The sequence below is a fragment of the Pinus tabuliformis genome, chromosome 7 (assembly GCF_031772625.1).
Source record: "Pinus tabuliformis cultivar Carrire ecotype Pingquan chromosome 7, CPIR1, whole genome shotgun sequence".
NCBI classification, from domain to species: Eukaryota; Viridiplantae; Streptophyta; class Pinopsida; order Pinales; family Pinaceae; genus Pinus; species Pinus tabuliformis.
In genome coordinates, this window is record NC_142293.1 from 151,166,785 (window position 1) to 151,189,166 (window position 22,382).

The window sequence follows — 22,382 nt, forward strand, 5'->3', positions numbered from 1 at the left end:
CAAAAGCTGCGTCTTTGGACGCTCTGTATGTAAAGGGGCAGGTGCGTCCCCCTGTAAAGGTTAAAATGCGCAAGTTTCATCTTTAAAAAGTCATTTGTGGTCATTTCTAGAGCATTCTAGAAGGTTGTTCGACGTGTATTGAGCGCCTCCAGATGGTTCATGCACTCCTACCAAAGAGGAACTTATCCCATCAATAAGGGAGCTATCCCATCCAAAGAGGGGATTATCCCATTGATGGTGGACCTGATTAACTTCCTCTTGAGCACTATAAATACAGGCATTGGGCCAGAAGGAGGGGAGGTTGAAAGCTATACATTTCTAAGGGTAAATGCTGCAGGAATTAGGACTCCCATTTAGAAGCTTGTGAGGAGAGATTGCCATCTTTGCTTGTTCTATTTGGAAGTGGGTGAGCTTTGTCAAAGTAAAGGAGAACTCTTGATGGACCCTGGGAGGGACTTGCACAACACCAATTTGTCAGGCGGAAAGAGTCGATTGTGCGGACACAACCAACCTCCCTAGGAGCCTAAGACTCTCTAGTGATAAACAAGACAAACAAGAGCAAACCTTCTCTAAACATGCTTTACTATACGAGAAATCAAGTGTTTAGATCCTACCTGTAATCCAATGCTGTTGTAGCAGTCCAGCTTCGCTGATCCGGATGAGCTCCTCCTTCACTTTGAAACCTGCATACACTAACAATCAAACGATTAAATAGCACTTGATAATCTCATAGAATAAAACATATTTAACACATAGACCAAGGAGTACATGAAACAACTCATAAATAACAAGTTATTGAGAAGAATGGACTCATTTGCATTAATAGGTAACAAAAGGAACAAATACAACCTGAGCCTTGGTGTTGTGCAAGTCCCTCCCAGGTCCATCAAGAGTTCTCCTTTACTTTGACAAAGCTCACCCACTTCCAAATAGAACAAGCAAAGATGGCAATCTCTCCTCACAAGCTTCTAAATGGGAGTCCTAATTCCTGCAGCATTTACCCTTAGAAATGTATAGCTTTCAACCTCCCCTCCTTCTGGCCCAATGCCTGTATTTATAGTGCTCAAGAGGAAGTTAATCAGGGCCACCATCAATGGATAATCCCCTCTTTGGATGGGATAGCTCCCTTATTGATGGGATAAGTTCCTCTTTGGTAGGAGTGCATGAACCATCTGGAGGCGCTCAATACATGTCGAACAACCTTCTAGAATGCTCTAGAAATGACCACAAGTGACTTTTTAAAGATGAAACTTGCGCATTTTAACCTTTACAGGGGGACGCACCTGCCCCTTTACATACAGAGCGTCCAAAGACGCAGCTTTTGTGAACATTGTGTGCGTCCCCGCAGGTAAGGTTGAGAGAACCTGCGTCCCCAGAGATAAATACATTTATAAAAGACTTTCTCTCTTTTGGAGTTTGACATGGAGAGCAGAGGCATAAGACTTGCCTAAGAGGATAGCATGACTGTTGATTGAGCCATACTAACTGTAAATAGTCATGGTGACATTTTTTAGTGTAACATACATTCATATCTATTAAGCACTGAGGGATAAAAAAGAATTAGGTGCAAACCTATTGCCACTTTAAACATCAAAGGTTAAGATGGATCTGTTATCACTCAGGTTTTCCCAGAAGTTGTAAGAAGGGGAAAGGAGGCCGAGGTAACCACAAACCAATCTTTTAGATATAGAATCTAGCCAATCTGTATCCAGAGAGGGCTCTCTCTTTATTATTTAGATTTGTTTTTAAAGGTATTAGGCTAGTTATGAAATTTAGGAGTTTTGTTTGAGTTTGGGTGGTGAGAATCAATAGAGCAGAGAGGTAAAATAGAGTATTTCAGTCCATTGGGCTAATGGAGTCAAAAAAAGATGGCTTTCTAGATTTGGTTTCTTAACAAAGGATGGTTTCACAGAGCAAGGTAGTCAAACAGGGAACAAATAAAGACTTGAAACAGATGGAATGGGCTCAAATTGGGCGAAGGGCAGTTAAGGATCCTTCAACCTATTTAAAGAGGGAAATTGGATTATTATTGATAAGGAGCAATTAAGTATTCTTTAACAAATAATCAACATGAAAGAATTAGGAAACATGAGCAATTAAGATTTCACTGTTTATCCTAATTCTGAAAAAAAACACAGAGAACAATAATGAATGAAAATATAGTGCAATCAAGCATATTCTGAAATTAAATCTTTTCTTTATCATTCAGATTGTGAAACACAGACGATGTAATAAACTAAGAAAACTTTAAAACACAAGATATAGAGGACTTATTGATCTAGTGGTTGATTCAAGAAGTCTGTGACAAGTCCTCTGCTTCAATTCTTCATCCAGTAGGCCATGCAACAGTTAATTCCAACAACTCTTTATTCCAAAAAATCAATATTACAGCAAAGTCTAGGAATCCACCCACAATACTCCAACGGAGGGGGTATTTATGCTCAAAATTGTCAAACAAATATCTCATAACAGAGTGAGATAATATCTAGGATGACTAAAAATAGCTCACAAGAAAATAGAAACAGCTAGCCTTGAAAATAGGGAAAAGATAAAATGATGTTGTGCTGGTCCTGTTTTTGTTGAATGTGCTGGAGGCAGGCCCTAGGATTCGGCTTGCAGCTGTCTTCTTCAGTTACTCTGCGCTGGCTGCCTGTCTTAACTGATACTCTTTGACATGTTTTGACCCCTGTTCATCCTGCTTTGGTAAAAAGCTCTGTCTGGTCATCTTTCCTCTGTCAATTTGTGCCTCTGAAGGTCCACTGGTTAGGGTAGCAATCTCCTGGTATCTCTCTTTATTTCTTTCTTCTGCAAGCTTGGAAGTCCCTCGGTGTTGGTTTAAACTGTGTTAAAGAGGAAGAAACTGTAAAATGGCAGGTTGGTTGAGGCTGCAAGCTCGTTGTTGTAGCTTTTCTGGTTGGGTGGCGTCGAGAAACTGGAACTGTGAACTCGACGTTGTTATTATGCCCGGAGCGCTGTATGCAGCGTATAACACTGAAAAACATGTTTTTGCCCGTTTAATTTAACCAAACGAAGGTTGGCGGGATTTTTTTTTTTGATTTGATAGGTGGATGATGTAAGCAGTACTGGAGTGACGTCAGGGGGTGGAGTGACGTCAGCGGAATCAGAGTGACGTCAGCGGTGTGGAGTGACGTCAGTGGAGTGGAGGGCGGTAAGCGGTTTGATCACACCGCTTTTGGGGCTGAGCGGTTTCGGGTCGGGAGGGAGCGAGCACATAGAGCGGTCGACACGTGGCAGAGGTACGACGGAAAACCGCTGGGCGATCGCGAGTTATCACGCGGTCAAAAGGGGGTCGCGATATGGATATAGACCGTTGGATGTGGCGACGGAGATCGGACGACGGACGGCAGGGAACATGGCGGGGAGTTATGCGGCGGGCCCGGTACGATATAACATGTTTTAATTATATTGGACGTGTTTTGATTGGTCGGGGAAAATGTTATTAATTAACCCAAATGGTTAATTAATCCCGTTATCGTGCGGCGGGGATGGTCCTTAATAAGTTTCGAATAAACTTATTAATCCATGTTAAACGACGACTATGGTCGTATGCGACCGGGGCGGGGATAAATAATATTTGGAGTTTTTTTATAATTATATAATACGGGACGGGTAATAAGGCGCAGGGGTTATATAATAAAAGTTAAAAGTTAATATGAATTTTGAAATGGAAAGCGCTAAGTTATAATGTTAAAAAACTTTAGGCTATAGTGGGAAAAGGGGTTTTTCAAGCGATATTATGCATTTCCTAAGTAAAATAGGGATTTACTTAAGCGATCTTTATGAAATGGAATAAGTGGTTTAATGAGTGATATTAAGAACAGATCTTAATATTTTAGGGGGAATTAGTGAATGACTAGGGAAAAGTATGAAGGGGAGTTAGTTATTTAACCTTGCCTCGCTTGAGCTGCATCAAGTATAATGTCCGCCTGGCACTTGTGACAGAGATAAAGATTAACACATTTAGAGACATAATCAATCACAAGTATCATTCTGCAGCACCATCTAGCTACCCTGCCTACTTTGGCTTAGCATTTTTTCTTCTTTATTTGGGTGCACTTAGACTGGCAAACCCTTATCAACTTTCCTTTTCTTTTCATGGTAAGCCTACCTAAGTCTACACTTATTACATCCAAGGGCTCAGATTGAATTGTTGAGCTCCTTTTTATTTACTCTACCTATCTACTTATCTGCCAAGATTAAACAGTTTGGTCATATTTTATTCTCTATCTCTAAAATAGGAAATTCAAATATGAACTAGCCAAGATTACGCTGTTTGGCCATTCATCAATTGTGGCATAAATTAACAAGCTGCACACAATGCCTATTACAGAAAATGAAAAAGTAGTGGCATTTTGGACTTGCACACTTTCCTGGTCTATTTTTGTTTGGGGTTCATTTCTTTCACTTTTTTGACCATTTTATTCTTTTACCCTTTGATTTTTCTTTTAGGGTATACCCTTTTTACATTTTTTACATTTTTTGATTTTTTTGATTTTTTGATAATATGGAAAACCTTTGCAACCAGGAAAGGAATGAACATAGGATCTATGATAGTTTGGTTTTTAAAGTCACAACTGAGTTTTTTTTTGTTGTTGTTGTTTTATTTAGAGGAATCAACAATTATGCTGGTCTCATACTCGCTTGACATGGGGTTGATTCCAATCACTACCACTATAACCTCTAGGTTCCTATGTATGCCCCTTTTGCAAGCACATGTGAATTGGTGGGATTTGAACCTCAAACCTCCTACACATAACATTTCATTTTCACGACCATCGCTAATTGAGCTACCCCCCGGGGGCTGCTTTTTTTGCTTTTTAACATTAAAGGTTGAACATTATTATTTTTATTTTTTCTCATTTAGTTTTTTTTTGCATTGCACATGTTACATATGACATCTTTCACACATTTGACTCATCTAGTCCACCATGAGATGTAAGAGCACTAAGAATCTTGCTTCTCTTAGTGCAAAGATACCTTAGGAGGATGACACAATGGATTTTATGAACAATGAAAACACAATATGCACATGATGTAATGTTTAATATCATTGATATGCTTTTGAAGGTGACACATTTTTTCTTTCTGAAAACAATGTAAGCCATTGCACAGAGCTTTTATTCAAGAAGATTATGTGAATTTATAAATAGATAAAGATGATCACATTAAGCAAGGGCACCATATTTTTAAGTCACTTTTGGCTAACATTTTGGAGTATAGAAACAAAATTACAATTTAGTTCAACATGTTACCTTCGTATGAATAAATGTAGACCGTGAATTGATGTTTTAGAAATCTTCTAAGAAGTCTAGTTGGAGATAAGCCAAAATAGTGAGATCAAGTTTTGGCACATGTGAGTTTCTAATATAAGAACTTTGTGAACAAGTCAACCAAATGTCCACTCTTTAAGTTAGTATATGTGAAAATTATGGAGTCACACACTTAGTTCATTTTCTATTTGACATGAAAAGGAGCAACAAGAGAGAAAGTTTTTCTAGCACAAATGGAGTATGGATATGCAAAGGTCCAAAATAGATTAATAGCAAGGTCATAGAATTACAAGTTGCTTTGCAACAAAAGGAGGAATTTGATACAGTACACTTCACTTTGTCATGGAGGAAAGCACCTTTTACCTTTCCTCCATTGTCATTACTTGTCTACTTTGACATTTATTATATTGTGACTATACCCAACTATGCCAAGCCTAAATATGTCATACTTATATTTGAAATTAATTATATAGAAGTAATTATAACTTAAAAACAAATAAAAGAATAATATCAAGAGGCACATTCTATAACTTAATATGGAATAAACATGTCAAATAATTGTGTCACTTATATCATCCACATCAACTAAAATGTAAAATTCTAACATTCAACCCAAGAGTTAAAAAAGATAAACTAAAATTATAAATAAGAAAATGACTCTAAAATATAAATAAATTAGGATAGATTAAAATGTAAAATTCTAAAACTCAAGAGTTAAAAAAGGCAAATTAAAATTATAAATAAGAAAATGACTCTAAAATATAAATAAATTAGCATAGATTTATAGTGATTTTAGATTTATTGAGTGCAAAGGGGGATTAAATCCTTCCCTTTGCAAACGCCATTTTTGTTTTATTTTTGTTTTTGTTTTGTTTTTAACTTACCTAAAAGTTTGCACCTTGAGGATTTTGATCTCTTTCAACTAAAGATTTGCATATCAAGCGACTTGATCCTTTCAATTAATAGCTTGCATCTTATGTCACTTATTGGGACTAAAAAAGCCTAATATTTACACAAAAGATTTGACAAATGCTAAATCTTATTTCTATGTTGATAAATCCATGATTTTTTTTTTTTCAAAACGAAATTAAGATTTGTTGAATAAATCTAATATAAATTTAAGATTCTTTTTTTAAACTTTTTGCGTGAAGTTAGTGTCTAAAGACACTCCCACATGAGGGTCTCACTCCAAAAAAACACCTATCCTTCAAACCTCATCATAACAAACCAATATTCATCATATAATAAGTACAAACTCTACCCTCTCTAATTTTAAACATGTAAGAAAAAAACATAATCTTATCCTCTAAACCCATTCAAATGGTAAAAAAATAAGAATTCACTTAATACATATAAAATTAACCTCTAAACCCATTCAAATTGTTAAAAAATAAGAATTCACTTAATACATATAAAATTATTTATACTTTTGATAAGTCGAACCAAGATCCTCTTACAAAACCCAATGTGAGTTTATAATCTATTTTACAAACCCCTAAATGATAACTCCAACGTTAAGATTTGCTTGCTACATCCAATCACGAGTTAAGATCCACTTTATAGTTCAAAGTTGAAGGGGTTTGATTCCTAAAACGATTAATGTTTGATAAATCTAAGTTTAAGACATACAAACTAACTTAAAATTTGGGTAGCAAAGGATTTAATCTCTCCAAATATTGGGTTCAAATGCTGGGGACCTGTGTGTCGGTCCATTCATTTCAATCATTGAAATTTTCTCTAACATTTTCCGTAATATGAAAGTTTAAGGGAGAGAGACGACGAGGACGACGATAGATTCTCTGCAACTGCTTACCTGAAGGAGTCGAGGTATTGTATATATACAATGTGTGTACGCCCATTATAGTTTTTCACATTCGGCGGGTGGGAAGGGGAACAGTAATAGAAGGTACACACAGTGTCTGCCAAAGCAAAGCAAAGGAATTTCCGCAAAGATGTCGGATTCTGTCGGGGTTGTTTTGGGATCGAACTTTGCATATTTACAGTGAGTATATTATTGATCGGGAAACTCTTCTCAGAGCCGAGTTAGTGAGTATATAAATATTATTCATAGGTAGGGTTCCGAATAAAATAGCGGCAAGATGAGGATTATGATAAAGGGAGGTGTTTGGAAAAACACCGAAGATGAAATTCTGAAAGCAGCTGTTATGAAATATGGGAAAAATCAATGGGCACGTATTTCTTCTCTGCTCGTTCGGAAATCAGCGAAACAATGCAAAGCTCGGTGGTATGAATGGCTGGATCCCTCCATCAAAAAGGTATTTTGGATAATTTTTTGTAAGGGTTTTGTGAGAATTTGTATTAGGTTTTTCTATCAGGGCTTTGCTGTATTCGCAACAAAATTCTTTGTGGCAATTTTTATAGAACAAATTTAAACAAGGGTTTATATTTTTCAATAAGTCTAAACAAGGGTTTATGAAATTGTTGATATCAATTTGTTTTTATTTCAAACTGGGGTTTGTGATATCTTCCACAGCAATCTGTTTCCATATCAGGGTTCTGATGTATTCACAACAAATTCATTCTCTGCATAAAAAAAATTAGATAAGGATTTCTGATTTATTAATAATAACTCCTTTTGTTTTGAACTGAGATTTGTGATATTTTTACAGCAAAGTGATCCCCTTTGCTAATGTCGTCTGTGTTTTTGGCTTAGTTGAATGCTGTTATGTTGATATCTTTTTGGGGGCGTGCAGACAGAATGGACAAGAGAAGAGGACGAAAAACTGCTTCATCTTGCAAAACTCATGCCCACACAGTGGAGGACTATTGCACCAATCGTTGGGCGCACTCCATCTCAGTGCCTTGAACGGTACGAGAAACTTTTGGATGCAGCATGTGTAAAAGATGAAAATTATGAACCTGCGGATGATCCACGTAAGCTGAGGCCTGGAGAAATAGATCCCAACCCGGAGTCCAAGCCTGCAAGGCCTGATCCTGTTGATATGGATGAAGATGAGAAAGAGATGTTATCAGAAGCACGGGCAAGGTTGGCGAATACTCGGGGGAAGAAAGCAAAGAGGAAGGCACGAGAAAAACAGCTTGAAGAGGCAAGAAGGCTTGCCTCACTTCAGAAAAGAAGGGAATTAAAGGCAGCTGGCATCGAGGGCAAGCAGAGGAGAAGAAAAAGGAAAGGAATAGACTATAATACAGAGATTCCATTCGAGAAGAAACCTCCCCCGGGATTTTTTGATGTTTCAGATGAGGAAACTAGACAGGTTCAGCAACCCAATTTTCCGACAACAATAGAAGAACTAGAGGGAAAGAGAAGGGTGGACATAGAAGCTCAGTTGAGAAAACAAGATGTTGCGCGTAATAAAATAATGCAAAGGCATGATGCACCCTCAGCCGTAATGCAAGTAAATAAGCTGAATGATCCGGAGGCAGTTCGGAAGAGAGCAAAACTTATGCTTCCATCTCCACAGATTTCTGATCGTGAGCTTGAAGAGATAGCAAAAATGGGGTACGCAAGTGATCTGGTTTTGGGAGAAGATGAACTGGTAGAGGGAAGTGGAGCTGCACGTGCCCTTCTTGCAAATTATGGCCAGACTCCACGATTAGGCATGACACCTTTACGAACACCGCAGAGAACTCCAGGGGGGAAAGGGGATGCTATTATGATGGAAGCTGAAAATCAAGCACGTTTAAGGGAGTCACAGACTCCTCTTTTTGGTGGCGAGAATCCAGAGTTGCATCCGTCAGATTTCTCAGGAGTCACTCCCAGAAAAAAGGAAATTCAAACTCCAAATCCTATTGCAACACCTATGCACACTCCTGGAGCAGTTGGTTTAACCCCTCGAATTGGTATGACTCCATCTAGAGAGTTCAGCATGACTCCCAAAGGCACCCCTATTCGAGATGAACTTCACATAAATGAAGGTATGGAAACTCCTGACAGTTCCAAGGCTGAGAGTAGAAGGCAAGCAGAAATCAGGAGGAACCTTCTTGCTGGTTTGAGTGATCTTCCTGCACCAAAGAATGAGTACCAGATAGTTGTCCCCGAGCTTCCAACTGAGGACATTGAAGTAGGGCATCAAATGGAGGAGGACATGTCTGATAAACTAGCGCGAGATAGAGCAGAAGAAGCTGCAAGACAAGCAGCATTACTTAGAAAGAGATCAAAAGTTCTACAAAGGGATCTTCCTAGACCCCCTATATCTTCTGTGGATTTTCTCAAGAACTCTTTAACTAGTGTTGATGATGATAAAGGTTCTTTTGCACCAACAAATTTCATTGAGCAGGCTGATGAATTGGTCCGAAAAGAGCTGGTGTCATTACTAGAGCACGACAATGCAAAATATCCCTTTGAAGAGAACTCAGTCAAGGAGAAAAAAAAGGGCAGTAAGGGTGCTCCCAATGGAAGGCCTCAGGTTCCAATTCCTTACATAGATGATTTTGATGAAGAAGAATTAAATGAGGTATAAGTGCCAGATGGGAGTTTATCTTTTGTATTCCTTCACTATTGTGTTCAAGATCACATGAGAGATCCTTCATGATTTTTAACGCATTTATTATTTTTTGTTATATGTCAATTTTCTTATGCTGCTTTCTAGCCACCAAATCTTATTTTTTCAATCAGCTTTACAAAAAACCTTCTAGGATCTCTGATTGGTCTATTGATTGTTTGCTTATAAATAGAAAGTTTTTTCGGGCTCACAACCTGTCGTCTCTTTGTTTTTATTATTTTATTTCCAGGCTGCACAGCTAATTGAAGAAGAAGTCTCAATTTTGCGAGTGGGAATGGGACATGAAGATGCTTCAGTCGATGACTTTTCTGAAGCTCATGATGCTTGTCTTGAAGATATGATGTACTTCCCAGGTCGTAACAGCTATGGTCTAGGTAGTGTAGCTAGTGTTACTGATAAACTTGCAGCAACACAGAATGATTTTGAAAATGTGAGGAATCATATGGAAAGTGAGACCAGGAAAGCTGTACGTCTTGAGCAGAAGCTGAAAGTCTTGACTCAAGGATATAATGTATGTAAAGGTTTTCTGCCAATTTTGAATATCATTTCTCTTTAGCAATCATGGAATGTTATGGTTGAACAATGAAACTAAAGAAATTGAGAAATTTCACATCATTTGTCTCTTTGTATTGCCTGAATGGACAGATGAGAGCAGGTAAATTGTGGACACAAATAGAGGCAGCCTTCAAACAAGCAGATACATCTGGGACTGAGCTTGAATGTTTTCGTTCACTACACAAGCAAGAGCAGTTGGCAGCATCTAACAGAATTGAAGCATTACGAGAAGCTGTCAATCAGCAAAAAGAATTTGAAAGACAGTTACAGATTCGATATCAAAATCTGCTAGTGGAGCAAGATAACTTGCAGAGACTTTTACAGGAACACAAGGAAAAGATGGCTCATCAAAAGGACTGTAGAAAGGAGAATGCTGTAGACACTCAACAATCGGAGTCAGCTATTGCACAGGATGATGCTGGTCACTTAGAAAATAGCAACAGTGAAGAACAGCCCTCCTCCATTTCATCCGAATGCAAGGATGTTGAAATGTTGGATGGCAGTGGCATTGCTGAAGAGAAGACCAGTGATAATAGTTCTGATATGCAAATTGACAGCATACCTCTGTCAGATGGCCATAACCCTGCTTTAGAGGGTGAAACTGTTGAACAAAATCCCCAACAGACCAATGATGTGGTGCAGTCAGATGCTCAGAATATTGTTCTACAAGATGAAAAAATTGTTTTACGGGATGAGAATATTGAACATTTTAATAAACAACCTACTGACCTGATCACACAGTCAAGTGGGCAGAGTTCTGAAGATGGTGAACAAGTGAAACATAGTATATCGCTGGTGGCTCAGTCGAATGAACAGAATGATGCAACACACAATGAGAGTGTTGGACAAGTTAAAAATCAACAAGAATCGACTGAATCATCAATATATTCTCAGAATGATTTAAACAAAGATGCAGCTGCCATTTCTGCTGAGATGCAACATCCCATGCAAAACTCAACAGATAGACAGAATGATGCTATGCACAATGAGAATGCTTTACAAGTAGAAAATCAACAAGGAGCTCAATCATCAATATATACTCAGAATGATATAAACAAGGATGCAGCTGCTGTTTCTATTGAGATGCAACCTCCTATACAAAATTCAACAGATGGGCAGAATGATGCTGTCGACATTGAGAATGTTTTACAAGTAGAAAATCAACAAGATTTGACTCAATCATCAATATATTCTCAGGATGATATAAACAAGGATGCAACTGCTGTCTCTCTTGAGATGCAACATCCTGTACAAAACTCAACAGATGGACATAATGATGCTAGACACAATGAGCATGTTTTACAAGTAGAAAATCAACAAGAAGCTCAATCATCAATGTATTCTCAGAATGACATAAACAAGGATGCAGGTGCCGTTTCTGTTGAGATGCAACCTCCTATACAAAACTCAACAGATGAACAGAATGATGCAATGCACAATGAGAACGTTTTACAAGTAGAAAATCAACAAGCATTGGCTCAATCATCAATAAATTCTCAGGATGATGCAAATGAGGATGCAGCTGCTGTTTCTGTTGACATACAACATTCTATCCAAAACATAGATATGGATTCTTCTCAGGGACATTTAAAGGAGCAGTTAAATGATTCAGATCTTCTGGCACAAAATGGTTCTGCACAAACACAGCAATCAGTTGATGATGAAACTGATACTGTTATTGGTGTTTGTAAAGTCACTTCTCAAGATCCAGTTCCTTTGTGCAAATCTGACACTGAAGGAGAAATTGTTGCTAGTATTCCACAGGTTGACACACCTGCCCATACTGAGGATGTTAACCTGCAATCATAACATGGACACATTCATATTTTGTTATTTGTTTTTTGTTACCACTGGACAAGGAGAAACTGTCGTTAGTATTTAGCATATGTAACATTCAGCTGAAGTTTTAAGAATGTTGGAGATGCACTTCGAGCAACTTTTGGTAAATTCCCTGATAGTGTCAATTTCTGTCTTTTTGAAGATGATGACTGGCCTTCCAGCAGAAGCTATTCATCCTAGCAAATAGATCTTAGCATATGTAACATTCAGCTGAAGTTTTAAGAATGTTGGAGATGCACTTCGAGCAACTTTTGGTAAATTCCCTGATAGTGTCAATTTCTGTCTTTTTGAAGATGATGACTGGCCTTCCAGCAGAAGCTATTCATCCTAGCAAATAGATCTCTCTAATGGCCCATGGAAAGAGTCTCCTTATCGAGAACCAGCTTACAGACTGGATCATTTTTGGTGCTAGTCTATGTAAACGGATTTACTTCCTTTTTGTCATGGAATATTATTTATAGGGAGTGATTCAAATGGTTGCGTCTTTCGTGTACTCTGAAATAGGCTTGTTCATGGAGCTAGTGTTTTATCAGTGCTAATAGCTTGGAATTTGGATTCAATTTTTTATGTTTGAGTGCCTCCGTTGCTGAATGGCAATATATGAAAGGCTTTGATTCACTCAATTTGTGTGGTAAGTTTATTTGACAGGGTTTTGGTACTGTTTCCATCTCTGGGAATACTGTTAAGTTTTAAGTTTTAACTGATGCATTACAGCCACGTGACTAGCTATTTCTGTTGATATCAGTTCCTGGGAAACGAAGTACTCACCACTCTCTCTTTTTCCTGAGAATTTTGTCTTCTACTTGAAATTAGCTTCTTGATGGGTTCCTCTGGTAGCATTTGGAACTCCTATAGCCACAACAATACTGTTATGATGTATGGTAACCTCTGAGATTTTCTGATCACAAAAATTCATGTTATTGACCCTGTGTTGGAAAGATATTTTAGCTCATTGGATCATAACTTTGGAGGAAGCCATGAGGATTTTGTTAGCTAGTGAGTCCCAAATTAGTGAATCTCTAGTTAAACAATACCTGGTAACAGTCAGATGGGTATATTTATTGGATGGTTGGTAAAGAACCAACTGCAGTATAAAGAAGCTATGAGAATGCAGTGCAAGGTACTAATAGAGAAAACATTAGATGATGTAGGGACTTGCCAAGGCCTTTTAAGTACCGATACCCCTTCAATCTGCAGTGTAAGTACACATTTTGTGTGATAAGTGAGAAAATCTACGTCAATCTAATTTTGTGAATCTAAATTTTCATTCTCTTTCTTATCCTGTATGTTATACTATATTGGTATTTTATTTGATTCATTCAGCGTTCATTTATGATCCTCCATCTGGAAGGTAGCTAAATTTTGTGGTTGAGCACTGAGTGGTAGCAACATATGAGGGGAGAGCTTTTGGATAGTGCTTATTTCATATCATATTGTCTATAATTTTGTTGTCATAGGGGAATTTTGTTAGCTAGTGAGTCCCAAACTAGTGAATCTCTAGTTAAACGATACCTGGTAACAGTCAGATTGGTATATTAATTGGTTAGTTGGAAACCAACCAACTATAGTATGAAAGAAACTATGAGAATGCAGTGCAAGGTATTGATAGAGAAAACATTAGATGAAGTAGGGACTTGCCAAGGCCTTTTGGGTGCCAATACCCCTTCCATCCTCAGTGTAGATGCACATTTGATGTGATAAGTGAGAAAATCTACCTAAATCTAATTTTGTGAATGAAGTTTTTCATCCTCTCTTTCTTATCCTGTATGTTATACTTATTTCATATCATATTGTTAAAATTCTGTTGTTTATCAGATCTCAAGATTGTCTATAATTTTGTTGTCATAGGGAAATTTTGTTACTTATTCCCTCAGTAGAGTGAATTGTTAGATAGCTACTTGGAGATGCACCAAATAACAAAGTGCAGGTAATTGCCATGACGCTGGAGATGATCTGAATATGCCCTATTTGGTGAAGAAATGTGGCCCAGAGATGCAGCATGTGGTAAACAGTAAAATAGCTTCGTGGAGATGTACTGGCTAGCAAATGATTCAAATAGTGTTCCTGTTGGGTGTGCTCCAAGTTAAGAGGTGATGTATGCAGTTGTTGTACAGAATTCTTCATTAATCTAAAAAAATATTGTTTATATCTAGGCTAAAGCTAATTAGTCATGATGTTATCATTTGTTGTGTTTGGAGGAATGGTTAAGAATAACTTATGGATGCAACCTAAGACCTGGAAAGTAACTGAATGTGATTCTTAGTTCATAGGAGGTATCTTGCAAAACACCTACAAGGAGATCTCCACACCAAGAAAATCTTCATGGATTCATGTTTCATATTATACTATTGGAAAAATTGGTGCAGCAATTTGATCATATGCATTGTGTGAAAAAATGATCAAATCATACTTCTCTTTCAAAGTCTGAGGAAGGAGATGTTTGTATTTATTAATTTCTTCTCAAACTGAAGGAATTTTAATACGTGAATTGTGTCTCAATTTGCCCATCCATAAGGAAAATGAGAGTGGTATTTAAGACAATTGGTTTATGTAGACTGACACTGCATCATGGATTGGCAGTCCAGGATAGTCTCTTCAGTGGTCTGGTTGGGTGGACGTTGTATTCAATTATTGACGAATTAGAATATTTGGCCGTAGGTTGAGCTACCCAGTTGAATTACAACTAGGTTTTGTAGACTGCCAAAGCTGGCATGTTGGCTTTTCTAACCTATGTTGACAAGCAAATATTCACAATCCTCACTTTTAAATGTGAGGATGTTTCAGTAGTAAATCAGTTGTTGCATGTGATCCTGAAGATCAATAAACATACTAGAGAATATGCAGATAAGGAATTGTCAGGTCAAAATTCGATCCTCAAGAAGGGTTTGTGAGGACTGGGACATGTATGGGTATGTGGGTGTGAGTGTGGATGTCAATTTATGAAAGTAGGTGAAAATCTCTCTCTCGCATGTGTGTGCGCGCATGCACACACAGACACATATGATGAAAAAAATTGAAAAGCAATTCTGGAATGTAGGGTTTGCTCAATTGGTTGGTGCTGCTATTGCCATGATGTTTCTGGTAATATAATGCTCTGTGCAGGTCCCCAGATTGATCCCCACAGTCTACACTGCCTGCTTCACACTGGATTTCATTCGCGGAATGGAGGGAAGTGCCTGAGAGTTTCCTGGGTTTTTTTTGCAAGGAAAAACAAAAAAATAACATAAATCATTTACTAATAATATTGAATGACCCAACAAGGAACATTGACCAACAAACATGGTTTTTTTGTAGAATTATGGCTTCGAAATGACAACAACATAGGATTTATGAGTTCAAATTTTAAAGTCAAAATGCTTAACCAAGTACATGGAAAAAATTCTCAATGGCATTTGCTAATCAGTAAAAATGATTTTTTTTTAAGTAATGCTTTATCAAGACTCTGATTCTTTGTGAGATCATCATGAGACGAATGTCACAAATGTCACTTTGTGACAATTTGATGTAAATGGTTTCTTTTCGATGTAAGGACAAAAACATAACTTAAAGATCTAAAATCCTAATACACATAAACCTAAGTCTACACCATGCATAAGTCCTACCTATCAAAACCATGTATCAAATACATATTACATAAGTCCTAAACCTAAGTTCTAGGCTATTACCTTAAATCCTAACCCTATCGTTTTATTGTATCACAAACAATGCATTATCAAACATAAAACTATGTTCTAAACCCTTTGCGTATTGCAAAAAACAATAACACATTACAAAAGCATTATCGACAGTCCCTAACCGTGGAGTTTGACCGCATCGGAACTGCAGTCAACCATGTGAATGAACTAAGGAAAGCCGTCGGGGTATGTTAACAACCGGGTTTGGAAACTGCGCGAGGGTTGTAAACCATGTGATCAGCGCTGCGGTAACTGTCAAAGTCACAGTAGACCGTCAACCGTAACCGGGCGATGTTAACCATGTGAGTGGAGTCAGATGCTAGCCATCGGGGTTAACAATTCACTGTCGCAAAATGGGAAACCGTAACCGTGCGGGGAATGAGTCAAAACATGTGATCAGACGTTAACTGCCGGAGTCACTGCAGCAGTTACTGTGTCGGGTTGACATGTGAACGGAGGTTGAAACCGTAATAGGTAACCACCAGAGCACCGTCAGCCGAGACTGCTGGGGGCAAGTGCGGAGGTGGCAGCCTGCGGCTCGTCACATGTAACGGCCGCCCTCCTCCGCCTGGTCAACAAACCGTTTACGGTTTTACTATAATATAAAGTTTATAAATGGGTTTTTGTTGCAGTTTTTGGTGCAAACTAATTCAACCACCAAGCAACATTATCCCTAGGTGGCAGATCATAACAAGACCGAGACCTCTTAAACCCAAAAATCAGCCCATTCACTCCTAAAACTGGGAAGGAGTTTGAATGTATTTGCAGGGCTATAAGAGGTTGTTTTGCACATTGAAGTGGACATTGGTAGTTTTGGGTTTTGTATGCAGATTCTGGAGGTCATAGTTGATTTTGTTTTCAGTGTAATAGGAGCATCTGGAGTCAGAATTGGGAACCGTGACAGGCGTTGGAAAGCTGGTTCAGAGAGCTATCCTTTGACAGTGACCAGAAGTGCCTGCGTGCACATTCAGTTCGGTCAAATCGCTGTGTAATCAACCTCCTTGATTTCAATCCTAATAAAGCTGTCTCCCATCTTGAAAGCGGATCCAGAGACGTAGTTCATCAGGGATGAACTCCGTAATCAATATTGCTGTCTGGTATCGCTGTGTTTTTGCGGTTTTCACTTCTATTATGCATCTTACTTATGTTTTATCAATTGTTGTAAAGTCTTCTGCTCAAGCAGTTCTCACGGTTTTTGCATTTTCAGTTAACATTCAATATATTAATGGCTAATCAATTTTACATGAGTTTTAACATATGATCATTTTAGATCATATAATTTGGTAACAAACTCAATATAAAATTAGCAAGGGTGAGGGGGTATATTAAGTAAAACGTAATATTTAGGTTGGGGTGTAGAAATATTAGGTAAAATGTAATAATATTACATTTTAATTAGTATTTCCCCCATCCCAGGCCACTTTTTATTGGGCGGGGTGGTAATAAATATTGGGTAACATATGACTCGATAAAAATAAAATAAAATAAATAAAATAAAAATAATTATAATTAATTATGAATAATAATTAAACCAGCTTAGATCCATCATAACTCCGAATCTACCAAGCACCCAAAGGGATCATATCTCTTTTCACTTTAAAAGAGCTTTGCATCTCAATAAATTTGGATCCCTCTTGGCGCTTGGTAGATCTGGAGTTAAGATGGATCTAGGCTGGTCTAGAAATATGGAAGATCAAGCTCACTTCACGGTTCACTTCCTATAGTTGTTGAAGAAAATTGTAGCATGCGGTGAACCTAGTATTAGTGGGTTCAAGCATCTACACCTTGGCAATCCTTCAGTTTATGGTATCTGATTGTTGATGGTTAGATATGAATATTTGGATTTCTACCCATTTTTATGTGTCTTGACAATTCAGTTAAGTTTGCCAATGTCGTGCATTATTCAACAAAGCTGCCATATGAAGAGTTGATTAAGGGCAGAGGCTGCCATATGAAGAGGTGTATTTAATTTGTCCCACCGCCAATGTATACAGTTTTTCAACTGTGTGTGTGAGGTGGGATCTTTCTTATGCGTGATGCTGGATTTAATCCTCTCACACCTATCTGTATCAGTTGGTAGAGAATATCACATAGGGGTTAAGCACATCAACATAAATTCAAAAACATTCATATAAAAGTACACTTCTCACCTCAATGATTGCATCTAATGAAGATTGCCTCCATGATTTCAATATGTCATCTAGAAATATGGAAGATCAAGCTCACTTCACTTCCTATAGTTGTTAAAGAAGAATGTAGTATGCGGTGAACCTAGTATCAGTTGGTTTAAGCATCTCCACCTTGGCAAACTTTCAGTATATGGTTTATGATTGCTGATGGTTACATATGAATCTTTGAATTTCTGCCTATTTTGCCAGGGTCTTTTAGCACAGCATATCACTTTTCATAACAAAATCACTCGAGATGATTTTACAAATGAGCTTGGCGGTTTAGTTATAACTTATACCCTTGACTATGTTGGCCTTAACCATACCTAAGCCATTACAATAAATGCGCACAAGGGTTGTGTAGCCTAGGTTGGCCTTAGTTAAATAACCTATAAACACAAATAAAGTTGGTTGTAGCCCTATGTGAAGTTTACACCATTCTCAGGAAAGGGATTACAAATCAGTGAGTTACGGAGCTTGATCATTCACAATCTTCGTAATACTTTAGACTCAATGAGAATAACTAACATACGAAGTTTACGGGTCCAACCAAAGCTGATTCCTTGATGAATTAAAGAGCTAAGTGGTATTAATATAGGAATTAAGAACCCAATTTCAGTGAGCAACTTGTCCTTGAAGATGATCTTAGCAAATGGGTCCAAATGTGGAGGACATAAAAGATGATAACAACTTCCCATAAATTGAAAGATACAATAATCTTTGACTTTGGATGATTTTAATAATCATTCCACCCATCCATCACAATGAACAATGTTAAAATTGGTAACCAGGGCCAAACTCCTTGTGGGTCTACTTATTTATGGCAGCTGATATTTTTCTTGGATTCCTCTGTGGGATTGATCTAAAGATCATCTGATTCCGACATGTATTCATGGAGATATGAATTTATTTGTGTTATGTGACAATTCGTCAAGGTCGGCTAGCAACCAAATTACCCCAACCTATCCTCAACGTTTTATTATAAATAGAAGAGGTCTTCAAGTCATTTTGACACTCATCTCTTGTGATCTCACTCTCCACTCGTTTGGGTTTTAGTGGAAGGTGAGGTCTAAAGGATAGCCCTATATGCAGTCCTAAAGGAGGAGACACAGCTGCAGTCTTGGAGGTGCCCTAGCTGCAGTTAAACGTGCCCTAGCCGCAGTCAAGGAGGAGGCCTAATTAGCAGTGAAGTGTAAGCCCTAAACGCTGTCAAGAAAAGGCTTTCTATACGCTGTCTAAGGGAGCTTCAACGCAGATCAAAGGAGGCCCTAATTCTCTGTCCTAGAGGGAGACCTAGCCGCAGTAAAGGAGGCCTATACACAGCTGAAGGAGAAGCCCTCATATGCTGTCCTAAATGCCCTAGCCGCAGGTCATGAAGGGACCTTAACTCGCTGTCACAAGAGACCCTCAAACGCAGCATAAAGGAGACCTTGATCCGCTGTCTTTAGAGGCTTCAATCTGCAGTTAAGGGTGACCCTTATTCGCTGTTCAAAGAGGCCCTTATACGCTGTCCTAAGGTGGCCTAAATCCGCAGACTATTGAGCCCTAATTCACAGCTAGAGAGTGATCCTATTCCGCAGCATCTAGACCCTAATACGCAGCTACAGGAGGATGGTCAAAGGCAGTCCTAACAGCTGTCATAAGAAGGCTTAGTTGCAGTCCAGAAGGAGGCCTTACACACAACCTAACTGCAGTCACCTAGCCGCTGTCATAATGGATAATGCCACATTGCTGTAGGTGACAACGTGGCCATTTCAGTACTGTTTGGGTATGTTCAAGCTGTTCTTGAACTCGGTATGCTGGGCAGAAGTATCCACAATAGGGAGGAGCTAGGGACTGCTGCTTAAGGGCTGTTTGGATCATTGTTTGGAGGGACTAAAGCTACAGTCCACTGCTGGGCTAGGCTGCAGGCCATAGCCAGCAGTTGAAGGTCTCTAAGTGTTGCGTTCAGAAAGATGAGCAGCCTTGTCATGATCAGTGAAGCAGCGAAGGAAGGAGAATCTCATTGAAGGAAAGCCTCAGTATTTTGGGGTAATTGGTTGAGCTGTTCTAGGCCTATCATCTGCTGCATATCTTTAGTCCTTGTCATCAGACCTGCAACCTCATTGTGTCATCTTCATGGTGAAGATCTCTGATGTTTGATCTCCTATTTTGGCAAGTCAAGTATCAACTTCAAATGTATTTGTACTATCTCTCTCTCTGCTGAACTATTGAAGAATATAAGAAGAATTGATCAAGGGTTCCCCACATTGGGGTTTGTCCCTGGCTGGTGCCACATCTTGTGTTCTCTTGTCTTCTGCTGGTTATGTTGTATCTGCATTTTCCTATCATGCTAATGTGATTGCTAATCTGGATATTGATGTCGAGCTAATAAGAAAATTGAAGCAATGTGCTCTAAGCATAGAACACACCAAAATTTAACAAACAACCATCCACATTCCTTGATGTTTTTAGTGGCACCATCGTCTTCTCAAGGCAGGGTTTATTTTTGTCAACCAGCACAATGCGAACCTGTTAAGACCAATTGCACGTGTTAGAAAAATGGTGAATCGATTGCATTTAAGGGATACCACATGCAAGAAGAACCTTGCCATTGCAAGATCGCCACCCACCCTCCCTTTGATACCAAAACACGTTCCTCGACAAAATCATTGACATTGAACGAATCAAAGTCGTCATTATAGCATGAGCTATTAGGAAGGCTTGAACAAGTCTTGAGAGGTGCTAAACCTTAACTTCTTGTTGATCACTTTTTGCTTTTGGCAATTTATTAGTTGGCCTTTAGCAAGGTCTAGCAGCCCTATCTTGTGTGGAAATTTATTGGAATTCAATATTCAGTGCAAAACAAACATTTCTCTTTCAATATAGAAAGTTTCTTGGATCTCAGCCCTGTAAATGTCTAGCCTTATGGCTGCTGTAAAACAAGGTACAGTATAGCAATGGAAACTTTACAATGTTTCACTTCCAAATAGCTCAAAACTACAAGGTAATTCAAGTGGAAAAGATACCAAAACAAAGGGATAAGGTTCAGCCCTTTTAGGGCAACTTATCAACCAATAAGTTATAATCAGATCTGAAAATACTCTTTACAGTGGTAATAACAACAGTAAAACAGCAATGTGACAGCAATAAAATCAGCCCCTTTTATTGTTCGCATAGATGTCAAATCATTTAACAATTGTCCTTATGTCAAATCAGCAAAACATATATGGATGTAAATAACAATGCATAAAAAAACATATATGGCTTTAATTAATATTGAATAAATAATATATACAGCTGAAGATATGGTCAAGATGAAGCACATGTACATATCATAGCCTTCTCTCAAGGCTAGTACAAATCTTCTCAGCTCTCCAAATCCTAGCTAGGAAAATCAACAAAATCCTAGCAACCAAGAAGATCCTGTTATTGCTTGATTTGCCTTGTTAGATATGCAAGGTCTTTTTTTGGACAAATCAAAGGCAACTTGGAAGACAAATGATGGTCACCTCTGTTTGTCTTTTCGGCTCTTTAGGGGAGATTCACTAAATGATACTATTGTACTGCATCCTAGAGAGAGTCAGACTAACAGGAATGATACTCTTGTGTTTGTTATATGTGTAATTGGGAAGAAGTCTAATGACTTTATATCAATGCACTCATCCAAATTAGTTCTTTTCCAAAAAATATTCTTACAATAAACCCATTTTCAATGTGCGTGCATAAAGTGTTTGTTGGGAATCATGATTGTCGTTACACCAAAACATGCAAGTGTTAGTCAATGATCCCATCGCCAGAGATAAGGATCCACGAGAGGCGGTTAGTCCATGTCATGAAACACATGGAGAGCGTTGGTTTATCCAGTGTCCAATAGTGTTGATGAGAGTAGCTTAGGCAAATGTTTGCACATGTCTGTGTGTTTAGATATGCGGAAGTCGTTTGACCCTTAACCTTAGTAGTTATTTTAATAATTAAAGTAATTGACTTTTATAAGGTAAAGTGAGTTAATTTAATGAAATGCAAAGTTTATTTGTGTTAGTGAATTAGATGAATCTCAACTATTGATCTAAAGTGATGTTGAAATCTAATCTCAATTGTTAATCATTTTTGAGAGAGTGTGATCTCAATGATTGGGTAAAGAAAGACTTTCATTCAAGTGTGTATGGTTTGAGGAAGAGTAAGGGGAAACAAGGGAAGGATCTAGATGAGCCAGCAAAGCGAAGAATAGGTCGAGGTTTGATCAATTCGATCATTCCCAACTTTATTGTTGTATTTGTGTTTTTGCTTAGAGGGCCATTATCCCAAGAAGGGAGCCCTTGTATGCTATAGACGTTAATTAATGATACAACATATATTGAAGGGCATAAATCTTGTGTACATGTGTATGAG

At 38.2% G+C, this 22,382-nt stretch overlaps 1 protein-coding gene across 1 annotated transcript; it reads left to right on the plus strand.

The window, feature by feature from the left end:
- Positions 1–6,969: 6,969 nt before the first annotated feature.
- On the plus strand, positions 6,970–12,787 carry CDC5 (cell division cycle 5). The gene is made up of 4 exons (XM_089457862.1): positions 6,970–7,567; positions 8,006–9,727; positions 10,005–10,286; positions 10,421–12,787. Exons 1-4 carry the CDS (start codon positions 7,391–7,393, stop codon positions 12,137–12,139), a joined length of 3,900 nt encoding a protein of 1,299 aa, XP_089313988.1. The 5' UTR covers positions 6,970–7,390; the 3' UTR covers positions 12,140–12,787.
- The last annotated feature ends 9,595 nt before the right edge of the window (positions 12,788–22,382 follow it).

What these genes read in the sequence shown, in the direction of transcription:
- CDC5 (XM_089457862.1), top strand. Translation starts at nt 7,391, where the DNA reads ATGAGGATTATGATAAAGGGAGGTGTTTGGAAAAACACCGAAGATGAA. An exon ending in ATGAAGAAGAATTAAATGAG is followed by an intron (nt 9,728 to 10,004) that starts GTATAAGTGCCA and finishes TTTTATTTCCAG; the next exon opens with GCTGCACAGCTAATTGAAGA. An exon ending in TCTTGACTCAAGGATATAAT is followed by an intron (nt 10,287 to 10,420) that starts GTATGTAAAGGT and finishes CTGAATGGACAG; the next exon opens with ATGAGAGCAGGTAAATTGTG.